At 38.9% G+C, this 13107-nt stretch overlaps 1 protein-coding gene across 1 annotated transcript in view; it reads left to right on the forward strand.

Moving 5' to 3' along the window:
- The window catches only part of TTC39C (tetratricopeptide repeat domain 39C), a 512445-nt gene extending 501421 nt beyond the window's left edge, over positions 1-11024 (forward strand). Inside the window, exons 13-14 of the mRNA XM_086965646.1 lie at positions 4279-4317; positions 8153-11024. Of these exons, the coding sequence (XP_086821772.1) occupies positions 4279-4317; positions 8153-8242 (129 nt within the window). The 3' untranslated portion in view covers positions 8243-11024. The remainder of the gene's footprint in view (positions 1-4278; positions 4318-8152) is intronic.
- The last annotated feature ends 2083 nt before the right edge of the window (positions 11025-13107 follow it).

Below are 13107 nucleotides of genomic sequence, written 5' to 3' on the forward strand. Positions count from 1 at the left end.
TAGCAGAGGCTGGAGCTCATTGAGGACATTGATTCTGCTAGATTTTCTTGACACTTCTCGCGCAAGCTGGTGTTCATCTTACCCGGGGTATTTTTCTGAAGAATCTTCAGTCTTTTTCTGTGAGACGATAGCTGAAGGCCCTTTAGGATCTACGTCCAGCTCTGGGAAATCTATATGTTTCCATTTTCGTGCCATCATCTTGGTAGTGCCTGATGGAGCACTTTTTACAAAATCATCCCCAGATGGGAAGGCATCCCCCTTAGGGGAAGGCTATTTTTTTCTTTTCCAGGACATATAATGCCAACCTCCTCCCTCTATCCTTCAGAGTATTTGAAGGTAAGGTACTGCACATATCATAACATGAATGCTTGTGCGCTGGATAAAGGCGGTAAATGCATTGGTATGTGGGTCATCAATGTTGATTTTCTCCTGACCACAGATAGGGCAAGATTTGACTAGAGATATTTTCTCTCTGTCAGTCATGATGACAGTTGGTGAAAAGCATAGGTCTCCCTGGTATAGAAAAATGGAAAAGTCCTAGGAATTTAGCCAGAAAACACAACTCACAGTTCCCAGAAAGTTGAAGATAGTCCGGCGAAGCTCCAGGGTGACCAGTAAATATCAGGGTAAGATCAAGGAAAGATTAGAGCAGAGCTCTTTACAGAGACTCCCTTACATGCAACGTGCAGTAGAAATATAATTTGTGGTGGCCTGTAGGGGAAGTTGGAGAACTAGCATTTTCACCTCATTGGCTGAAGTTGGGGTTGCTTCAAATGAGGTGGATGTTCTACTAAAAAAACACTGTCATTGTTTACTGCTGTTTACAATTATTAGGGATTTCCAGCCTGACAACGGCGAATGAGTAAAGCAGGTGAATATATGAAAGATCCAATGCTCTAGAATGATTAATTCTGGGCAGTCCTGTCCTTGGAGGAACCTTCTCGGCAAAAGACACTGGGATTAGTGCGGCAAATGTGTTTCTGCCTCCTTGAGAGGAGGTAATATACTAAAGACAGAGGCTTCTTTGAAAGGGATGTAGATAGCAGCACTTGGGTTCATCAGAAGTGGTTCTACTGCTCTCTGGAAGAATGCTTAGTGCAAAAGCCTGTTGTCCTGCCAACACAGAAGAGGTCAAATGTCCTGTTCCTCCTCCTCCAATTGAGGAAACCACGGAAGAGCATGAATATTTCTTGTGACCAATGTCATAAAGATTTCGGTGCAAAAATCAGTCCTTGGGTACCGAAGCTACTGCTGCAGCTGTGGATGGTGGAGTGCTGGGTCACAGGTATAACCATAGGTTCATAGTATTGTTCACTTGTTCCTTTACCTGTACTTGACAATGGCTTATAAGCTCTTTGTGAAGCTCCTAGCCTGTGAGACTGTGGTTTCCTTTTCACAGACTAGGCAGCCCTGACCCTGTAAGGAAACCAGCAATATTGATTGTACTTGAACTCTTTACGGAGATTCATCATTGATTTTTCACAAACTCGGCCATTACAGTTCAATACGCCATCTTAACAAAATCCGCTCAATTTACTCAAAATTGAACACTGTGAATATTGGGACATGGAATTTTACATATTCACATTGGTGGCTGCAAATAGGTTTATAACTTCTCTGCTCTCCAATTGCCAGAGGCAGTGGCCTGCGCCAGGACAGCATGCTGCATGCCCAAGGATTCAGTCGGATAGAGCCTTCCGGCCTCAAGAGACACAGTATAGTGCAGCGATCTTTGAGTCCGTAATGTTTAGCTTGATTCCAATTTTAATTAACTTTGAAATGAACGCCTGGATCTTGTCCTATTGTTTATTAAAAGGTTTAAAATGTACAGATTATTTAATGTTGTGATCAGTGCCTTTTCCAAAAAACTAATATTTGCCCTTAACATCCACCGAGAAACTTGGTTTACGGTGCATTTTTTCTCTTTGTGGTATTAATTATTAGATTGGATTCGATTGAAGACCAAACGTTGTGTGTGTTAACCAAGAGCTAACTTTCTATTTAGTGAATACTGATAAGACATGCTGTAGCATATAGGAAGCCCTTCATGGGCCAGTGTGAAGTCTGGGAGTCCATGTAGCTAGGAGTTACCACCACCCAGATCTGAGTACGAAGGATTGAGCAGTAGTTCTTAGGTTGTTTTCTGGAACAAACGGTTCACTTTTTTTAAGAAGAGAGAGCTGGTTCCAAGCCTATCTTGTCTTTTTGGTAATGTGTTTCTGGAGGTTCACGTCACTGAGGCAGATTTGAACTATTAGCAAGAATTCTGTATTGGATGGATTGAGCTTCAGGTAGTTGCTGGGCATCCGGGTCAGATGAGGTGCAGGCAGCATTTGAGGCGTATCAATGTCTGGGGCGGAGGAGACTTTAAAGTAGAGCTGTGTATTGTCAGCATCTTGGTGAACCTTGCTGCTCTTATCTGTGAGTAGAGCCCCATGGGCTCCATCTAGGGGTTGAAGATGTAGGACACAGGATGGAAGCAGGGGGGCTCAGGAGGTGTTTGGGATCTTTTGGGACCTGGAGGTGCCCATATGGCCAAACTGATGTTGGTTGGAAAGATAGGAAGAGAACGAGTGGAAGACATTGCCAGTGAATCCCATTTGAGACTCTAGGATGTGGATGAGGGTGGGATGGCACCTGTGGCAATGGCAGCTGAGAGGTACCACAATATCAGGAGGCAGGGATCATATTTATCTGTGGTCAGGAAGGCTTCATCTGCGTTGTGTAAGGTTCCAGTTCTGGGCGGTGCAGGATCTGAAGCCAGATTGGTAGTTGTTCAGGAAATGGTTAACATAAACATGATTTTTGAGTTAAGCATTAACTGCTTTTTCTATGATCTTGCCAAAGAAGTGAGTGATGGGTAGGTAATTGGTGAAGTCATCAGGGTCTAGTGTATTTTTCTTTAGGAAGTGGAGTTACTAAACCTTCACAATGTGTACATCATGAATCCTATTTCCTTTTATTGCACTGGTCACTTGGTTAGCTGGCTTTGTCTTAGCTGATATTACTTCAACTTGCAGGGACCTGGACCATAGCAGGGGAGACATAAAGCAAAAGCCCCTGTAAACCATACGTTAAATGGAAAGAATAGCTTACAAATAATACGAACTTTGCAGCAAATTATTAGACTACCTTAGCACTGAAGAACATGTTCTTGGTACTATTGGAAAGGTCACTGGTTGGCCCTTGGGAATTTAGGTGTGGATTTCGAATTATTAACTATGAAGAACACTGGTCAGAACGTTACTTTCCAGTCACCTGGAGCAAACTGGCTCAGCACTCATCTATTGTCATACACAGTCTGCATACAAGAAAAACACGACTGCTGTAAGTCGTGAATATTGAAGTATATCTAGGTATTGAGGATGAGCGCGAACTGAAGTCTGGTATCAGAAAATAGGTCTCTGACCTATTTGCTGATACCAGACTTCAGTTAGCGCCACTTAGTGATACTTTACTCATCCTCAATACCTAAATATACTTCAATATTCACAACATACAGAAGTCATGTTTTTCTTGTATGCAGATTCATCTTGAAAAAACACATTTTTAAAACTGCCGCACAACACTCTTGTGGACTATCTAAATACACAACAGTCTTGAAGAAGTCCCGTTGGGACAGAACGTGGCGAGTCAGCTATGATTTGTGTGTTGTGTTTTTAACAAAGAGAATCATGAACAAAAGAATAAAGGAATAAAGGAAGAATATAATCTATTTGATTCTTTTGGAAGACGCTGTGTTAATGCTCAACTATTTGATCTCTATGTGTCACTGTCAACCTTAGAAACTGTGTATGACAATAGATGAATGCTGAGCGAGTTTACTTAATGTGTTTTTGGCTTTCCAATTAGAGTGGATGTAGGAAGGTCACGTTCCTGGCTCTTAGCACCATATTCCAATTATAACTTCTACATACTAGACTGACTGGTGCAGGTCTTTAGTGCCTTGACCTCCTTTTTCTTGTTGTACTTTCCAGTCACCACTTGCTAGTTAGTGGCTTCAATTAATATATGGAAATACACTAGCATTTACTTTCATAGAGGGAGTTTCAAATAGGAATAACCTGCTTACACACAACAAGATCCTGCATACACAAAAAGGCTCATGTGTTCTCCGCAGACCTAATGTTTGTTAACTTTTTAACCATGCGTGTTTTCATGTGGTCTATCCAAAGAGTTGCAGGCATGCTTGTACTTGCCACCATGTTAATTGTAATTGTTAATTGGTAAGCATGATGCTTTAAAAATTAATCCGCTCCTTTACTTTTTTCCCCCCAGACTGTCGGGAGAGGAAAGATTTTGCTTTTCCAGGCAAAGGTGAGGTTTTGAATGCTCTCTTTTTAACAGATTAAAACATGGCCGAGCTGTTATTTTTGCTAGTGGTTAAGTCACCACGAGTCGGTTTCCTCATTCAAAATTGAATATTTATTTTCCAAACTTCACTTTCCGTACATCATGACTTTAGAAGCCTTTAGCAAATCATCATATTAAATTCAGAAAGGAGAAGTGCAAGAGCAACTGTTTACTGTGTTCTGCTATTTATACATCACAATTCAGTTGATACTGCTTCAAAAGCTAGGACAATGTATATCAATAGCAGCATTCTTACATAAATAATAAGCTTGAACAAATTAGTAAATTTCATTGAGTGTATATTCTTTATCCTACAGCCTAAGAGTCAAGCCAAATTAATGAACTACTACTGCCTTCTCTGGGTAACTCTTTTCAGTACTGTAGGTACCACCCTGCCCACTACTAATCACGAGTGAGCCATCCCAGCAACAACCATTACTCCTTGCCTTTCTCACTTCACCAGCCTTCACAGCCTGATTTGCCATGGTTGGGTCCCCTCTAGAACCTCTTTCTGTTGTCAGTCACCCATTCAACTTCAAGACAGCAGTCAAGGTAGTTTTCTTCCTTCACTTTAGAGGTCCTCTTCACCCACAACTCCTGTGCCCACGTTTGACCTCCTTTTTCTCTGTTTACTCCTCACCTTAACCTCTCCTCTGCCTCCGACCCCCCTCCCCCAAGATCAGAACCCTTAATCCTATTCATCTTCTATACATGGGCAGAAAAGACATCTTGAAACAAATGTACTCTTTACACATTTTAGTTGCTTCTTACAGTTGTCCAATTCATCTTCAAACCTTGATGCCTTAAGTCTTATATCCCTTTCCCAAAGGCCTTTGCTGAGAATACCCTGGCACAGCAAAATAAAGTGAATAAACAGGCGTGTTCTCATGTCAGATTGAAGGGTCACACAACTGACGTCCCACTGCATGTTTCACTCTGCTGCCAACCACCCTGTCCACCTAATCTTCTTCAGTAACCTTGTGTCCATCACAGCTTTAAAAAAAGATACTTTGGCTTTACTGGGACAGTGATCTAAGTATGTTCTCATAAATAAATATTGTCACAAAGCAGTCTTTTGCACAGTCTCGTAAAAATGATAAGTCCAAACTACACTCACTTGCATACCCTCAGCATACCCTCAGAAGTCAGAAAACTTAGAATTTCTATTTTGATTAGAAAACTTCTGAAAATCCAAACTGCATCTGTATGCTGAAATAAGGAGGGGAGAATCCTAATACTTGAGGGCGAATTAAGTGCAGGGCCCCATTACACTAGCTTGTATTTATAACCCAAATAAAAACAAAGATCTTTTTTGAAAATATCTTCCTTATTTTGGCTAACAACATAAAATGTCTGTTAATAATGAAAGATGATTTTAATGTTTGTCATAAACACGGCTCGGCTCAGGACCGCTCAGGCCTACGGATAAAATACTACCTCCTCCCTCTTCACTAGTACACAGTATCCAAGTTTTAGACCTAACGGATGTCTGGAAACCTCAGCATCATGACAAAAGAGATTAGACTTTTTATTCCGATGTTCACAGATTATCCTCAAAATTGATTTATCCTTACACAAAGGCCTTATTTAATACCATCTTGTTCTATTGGGACACAGATATTATCAGATCTTTACAAGTAATGATCTCATAAGATTTGACTTTAAAAATCCTTCAATCACAGGAAATGGAGAATGAACGATAAGGACCCGATACTGAAGAATGAAATACATGAAGCTTTAAAATACTATCTAAAGGAAAATGATGAGCAGACAACTTTACTGTCAATAAGAAGGGACACTCCAAAGGCAGTATTACAGGAGGATTGATCCTACACACCACTTATTTCTTTAAGAGAAATTAAACAAAAACAAAAAACTGACTTGGAACAACAAATAGTCTGCTTGAAAGTGGAACACGATGCACTTTCTCACTCAAAATATATACAGAACCTCCTAAAAGTTAGAGGCAAAGTTGAACAGATTTTATTAGGAACGATTTCCTGTAAAGTGCTCAGAACAAAACAACTCTAGTAAGAAAGCAAAATGGTTGACAAGCTCCTGGTCTACAAAGAAAGAGCTATGCAGAATCTGGAAAAAGTGTTCCACACTAAATCTTCTCGAGAATGTTTTCCTATCCAGGAAATGTCCCTAAAAGCTAATTTTTGTTTTCAGCCACTTGTTGATGTTCAAAGTTAAGGTAATGTTTTGCAGCATTAGACTTAGTAATTAATCTTGATTATGTTGATCCGTTGATTGTGTTGAGGAACATGTCATGCAAGAAGCTATTTGAAATTGTTATTGCATGGTGGAAAACATGTTTTGTTCTTACGACAAGTCATTAAAAGTGTGTCAGGGATGCTCTTTGGTATAGTTTTCACTGACTGTGCCAGTAGGTGATTGTTCTAGCATGCTGGTCAAACTAAGGAAGTTTTCAAAAAGTGCCTTTACTTCAAACATATCTATCTTGTTCGAGTGATCAGAATGTTGTATCCCCCAGTTCCTTGCCCCATAGCTAAACTGCAGCTCAGTAGCATTCAGTACTGTCATGCCACTCCAAGTAAGCACCCTCCTTTTACTGATTTTTATTTTCATCCTGATTTTGTCCAGTCATGTTGCAACTTATGAGCTGCTGACCGTAAAGCTATTTTAGGCATGTGTGTCCTCATTGACATACAGACTGTGTGGGTCAGAACCACATGCCCAGTTGTCACTACGAGGGAAAAGCTAATTTGAAACCAATTCCAACTGTTGCTCTGCTCCCTCTTCTTACTGGTTGAAAGTAGGGAAGTTACAGATTTATGGCCTCAGGTGCTTTCTTTGATGGTCAGAAAATGAAAGTAACTACAGAGATAAACAGAAAGTTCCTTCATCTTGCCGGATTTGAAGTAAACTACTGTGAACTTCATTATCATTCATAGCCAATTGTAAGAAAGAGATTTGAACTAGAATGTTGCTATCAAGTGAGCTTTATCATTATCCCTGCTTTCTGTTTAGATATCCACTTTCCTTAATTGTAATACCTTCCTTTGAGCCACTTTTCTAACCAATTGGATATGAAGACTTCTGAAAAAAGAAAGTTTGTTCCTCACATCTTTCATGCAGTTATTTTCTATCTGATCTGAAGTATATTATTCTTACTGCATTAATTGGTCTTTTAGCTTTTACTTACAGCTTTTTTGGAAGAATTTGTAATCTTCTTAAAATATTTGTACATTCAAAAACAACTATTATGTTAATGGATAAGCAATGAAGATAATGGAGGAAGCATTAACTTGGCGCAAGTTATTTTTTACTAATCTAATGCATTGCCCCTAACATGTCCATCCATCTAACCTCGTCATGAGTAATAAGGTTATGTTGCACTGCTAGACACTTAACAAGCTTTACCCCGTGGAATCAGATGATCAAGATAAATTGGGATTAAACAAGCACTTTTTGTACATTTATTAGTATGTTAGGATGCGCACATATTGCCCATCCTAAAGATAGTTTTACAACCACAATGAAGATGTTTGTAATCATGATAATGACTGGATAATGAAGATTGATAATGGTTGATGCATGTTTAATTCCTTCTGTTCATTGAAACAGGGTAACACCAATTGCCCTTCTGTTTTGGGTGCAAAATGAAACTGCAGTGCCCTTCAGATATAATTTAATTGGTAGAAAAGATTGATATGCCAAAATTAGACATCCATTTTCACCCTTAAAATCGGTCGAGTTGAATGTATTATGCCATATGAATGTGACTACAGCGGATTCATTTAATTTCTTTTCTTTTTTTCGTTACAAAATTCAGGAAGAATTTAGTGGCTATGACTTTGAGAACCGGTTACATGTCCGCATCCATGCAGCTTTAGCCTCCCTGATGGAAGTAGTCCCTCAGTGACAAACAAGAAGACTAGACATTGGCCTCCCACAAATGCTTCTGCACTTTACAATGAATGGAGAACAAACATCAACAAAAGAAGAGTGTTTGAATCGTGGCGTGGGACAAAGACTCAACTCTTATTGTAACAATATGTGCCAGAGACACATTCAAAACTTTCGGAACAGGACAGAAGTACTCTTGCTCCACATTTTTAGTTTTGAAAACTGAAACAAAACAACAATTGTAATACCAGTACGCAAGTAAAAAGTAGGGTTTAAGTGACCTTGTGTATTAACTTAAGTTGAATTTATTTTTTTAAGGCCAAGCCGAAAATTTGCTGTCTGGGCAGTTGAGAATTTTAGCCAACAATAAGCACGCATCTAGATATATGTTTACATCATTCAAAATGTATGCCAGTGGTGGTGTTCCTCTACATTGGAAAGGAGTGTGGCAATATGAGAGTTGTCCTTCAAGGTGTAATAGTTTTTATTTATTAGCAGAATGCTATTCTACAATGAGGTACACAATAAAATGACCAACTTCATTAATAGTTTGCTGCAGGTAGTAGAAATGTAGTTGTAATACTAAATGATGCGTTCAGACCCATTGGATTACCTAAAAGGAAAGTCGTTTATATAGTTAGATTCAGGGATTTTTCCTATACATAATATTGTGTGGAGACTATCAGATCGGGTCCCAATTATTTATAGTTTACATGTGGCAGGACTATATTTATTTTTGCATCGTATAGGGTATTTGTTACTTTTTTATGAGAGTATGGTGTTTGTTTTTGCTTTCAGTGTTAGAAAGTGGCAGAGTTCCTGCTCAGAGCAGGGGTGTTTCACAACTTATTTCCACTCAGGTTATTAATCTTGTGAGAAAAGGCACCAAAACTTAAAATGCTTATTTTTAAAACCACTCATTTAAGAAGTTGTATAACACTATCCCACAAAAACATGCATAATTTAAACTTGTGTTTTCCTGAAACATTCTAATACCTCACTTCAAATGAGACTTTGGTTAGGACTGTAAGACTCTAAAAAAAAAAAAAAGTCTAACCAAATTTTTGATTGATTAATGTGCCATTAATCAGTGGTAATAGCTGTATTTCTCTTCACATGCATTGATTCGTTGGTTTCAGAGTATTGTGTTAAGTATAGACTTCTAATTACACTGACCTGATGTTTAGGCCAGATCGGAGCAAATCCAGTAAGGTTGTTCATTTGTTTGAAAGCACAAAGCAAATTTGCTCCCAATATCCTAACCCAGCAATCTTATTCCATCTTGCTTGCTATTGATTGATTGAGCTGATCTGCTTTGGTAAAGCTTCTGAGATAGTGAGTAGTTTGATCTGGCTGTCTCTCTTTATAGTTGTGCATGGAAGACCTGAATTTTGATCATAGAGGCCTCCCCCACTGTCCATATGGTATACAGTCACTTTTTTTTATCATCAGCAATTTTAGAATTTTCGAGCTTTAAACAAAAACATTCATGGTCATTTTTGGACCTTTACTATCCTTACATTGGAAAGGCAGTGAGAACAATATGGAACAAAAAATAAGCAAAAAGATTATTCACACCTGTTACTCACAGTAATTTGCTAAACTGCATAAGAAATACATTGTTGACAAGGCAGCAGAAATGGTTCCATTGGCTAAACTTTTGTTTTTGATAAAAAACAATAATATTCAAACATTTGACATCACAATGCATATTTTTCCCACCTGTCTGGTTTTAGATTCAATCTTTGTTGGGTGCGTGTCTTCCTAATGATTTTAAAAAGTGTATACTGGCATGTATGAAGCATTTCTTATCCCATACTGAAGGCACATTATATACCAATGTGATCATCTTGCTGAGAACAAACCTAGATAGAAATCAGTTACATTCAGACAACCAATTTGATTGTTTGTTCATTACATTAATTCATTCCAGTCAGATTGGATCTATTAATGATCAATTTGGGCCTATTGTTGTTAGACATATTGGTGGTTGTTTGTGATTAATGTAGAGATAGGCCTTAGATGGTATAGTTGTTTTTAATATAACATTTGCCATTTCCCCTTTTGCCTTTTACAGTCCACATCACCGGCTTTGAACTTCCATTGATTGATGAGCTCTGACCAAAACTATTTTTTTAGGCTGATACATGTTTCACTATCCTATTAAAAAGCAGAGGAACAAACAATCTGAAAACCATCACATCCTACCTTCCTCTGAACAGCAGACTGCATTTGAGTTAGCTCTTCCATATGTTACAAACAGCCAGGTCTCATGTGACCTTCTTCATGTATCCTAATTCCGTCTGCATCTTTTCATTATGGTTGTTCTTGAGGGGAGGGTGCCTATACCAAACATCATACTCTCAAAGCAGGTTTAGATTGGAAGTTTTCTGTTGTATGCAACAATGAGATTAGATGTCCAAATGAGGCAACTCTGGTTGGTTGTGTCGGTGAGGGTGGTTTTACATTAGACCATGCCGGTGACGGGAACAAAATTTAACAGCAGTTTGTAAAGTTATCTGACAAAAAACAAACGTACTCGGAGGCGTGGTTTAGTAGCAATAATACAGTGCAGCATACTACGTAAAATGACTTTTCTTTTTACTGGGTCAAGTATATTTTATTTTTGGTTAATTATGACAAAGTTTTATTGTAAAATTATTTTAGAGGTAGAATTTCTAGATGTTGCCCAAAAAGGCTCAATTTTAAATATTTATTGTGATGTATAGTACTTGTCAAAAACAACTTGCACTTTTATATTTCTGCTGAAAAATAAAAGGAAACTAAGACTGGTTTTATTTGCTCTCAACTTGCCTTGTTAATGCCTGTGCAGTGCATCCATTACAACTGGTATAGAAGATAAGCATTCTCTTGTTTTAATCTGACTTTTTGGGCAGGACATAAATAATACCAAAAAGAATAACCTTTAAGTGCCATTTATTACCCGCTATTTTAAGCTGTTGGCTTTTTTTAGAGAGTATAAATGTTTTATGAAGATATCCCAAATAGATTCAGATGAAAATCTTTGAAATTGTTGCCTAGCCTAGTGTTTTAAAATAAAAACAAGCGGGATCCGGAAACACTCAACTCAGGTGGTGTGATTGATCTTTCAATATAATATAACCATCCTTCTCCATAATGCTACCCACATAACCAGAGCAATCTTCAAACAACCTCTTGTGCATGCTGATAAAGCATTTCTAAATAGTACAGTGTTGGTGGAAGCAGAACAACACGCAGTATATAAGATGCTACATGCTGCCCTATTCAACCTCTAGATTCTCCTTCATAAAACCATATGCCCAATTATTTTTGTACCTTTAAAGATGAGGCAGTTGTCAGAAACCAAGGGGATGTTGGCATGAGCAGAAGTACAATCAATCTTAAAAATGGCGCTATTGAAAGAATAAAATGGACAGGATTGCGTGAGTTAGTTAATACATGTTTAAAGTTTATAGGTTCAGCGTTAGTGTACATTTTTTACAACATACTAGCTTTCCATAATTTTGAAAAGATAAGGTTATTATCTGCCATGGTATTGCAGCGGTAAATGGGACATCAGATGGCAAAGAACTGAGATTGTATTACATTGCTTTGTAAAGAGGATTTGAATAGTGCTTCATACCCCTGATGAAGATGCCAAATACTACAATTTCCAACGGCTCCTAGACACTTTCGGAGTGTGTGGTTTGACGTAGTATTATGTGGGAGATGTTGTTTGAGGTGCCTGAGGTTCAAACATGGTGCAACATATGGCACACGCTAATACACATGGATTGCTATGGAGAGTGTAGGAGGAGTTGCACTTATTCTTAACTCTGCTGAACTAAGTTGAGTAGCATATACGCTGTAGCAGACTCCTTCCTTTAACCATCGCACTTCAGAAATCTTGCAGGTTTCACTGCAAGGCATCATGCCTTCTCAATCCATGCATCCAGGATCTGGCACTACGAGGCATCAGGCCTTATTCATCCATGCACTCAGGATCTGAAACAACATCCCTGTAGCCATCAAGACCACGTCAACCGCGCTTCAATTTTAGAAAAAGCTGAAGGCACACTTCGTGAAAGAACGCTAAATTATAGTGCAGTAATAGTCTACTTCTGCTCACAGAAACCAGCTACCTCTGCAATCTCTTAAAGACGGTGTCTTTGCCTCTGACATCATACAACGCTCTGCTGCTTTTGGCTAGATTCATATGTATTAAGTTTTAAAAGCAATTCAAGGTAGCATACCGCACACTTCCCAAACCCAATTTTATTCAACATTAGCAGTAAGACAATAAGAACACCTCCTGCATGTTCCTGTTGGTCGTTCCACCACATATCTCATATCATACAGTATTCATTCATACAGCCCTGTGATCTATACACATATTCCTCTGCCTTGACTTAGTAATCCAGCCCCTGAAACCAGTATTTTGGGGGAGGCGCTTCGAGCATTAAAACCCGACGGTATCCCTCGTAGCCACCAGAAAACCCAAGGCAGCAAATAACCTGGTGGTCCTAGGCCCTCCCCACTCATCCATCAACCCCAATAATGTTCTCTTGGGATCCAAATCAACCTGCCTACCCACTATCTGAGAAAGGGTACTATGGATTCGTGGCCAATACCCCTGTCGACAAAACATTCCCATACTGTATGATGAAATGTGCCCATGGCTGAACAGCACCTTAAACAGCTCCGGTCCATTCCAGATTTCATTTGACGGTAGTAAACTCAGTGGAAATACTTTAGTTGAATAAGCTGCTTGGGCGTTGACACTGCCAGTATCCTTAACCATCTTGGCCCCCATCCAGTATGTATCATCCAGCTCACCCTCAACTTGTGCCCATCTTTCCTGTATTCGTAAATTGGGGTACCAAATCTTTTTCACTAATG

This window comes from Lissotriton vulgaris, chromosome 4_1, assembly GCF_964263255.1.
Source record: "Lissotriton vulgaris chromosome 4_1, aLisVul1.2, whole genome shotgun sequence".
Classification (NCBI taxonomy): domain Eukaryota; kingdom Metazoa; phylum Chordata; class Amphibia; order Caudata; family Salamandridae; genus Lissotriton; species Lissotriton vulgaris.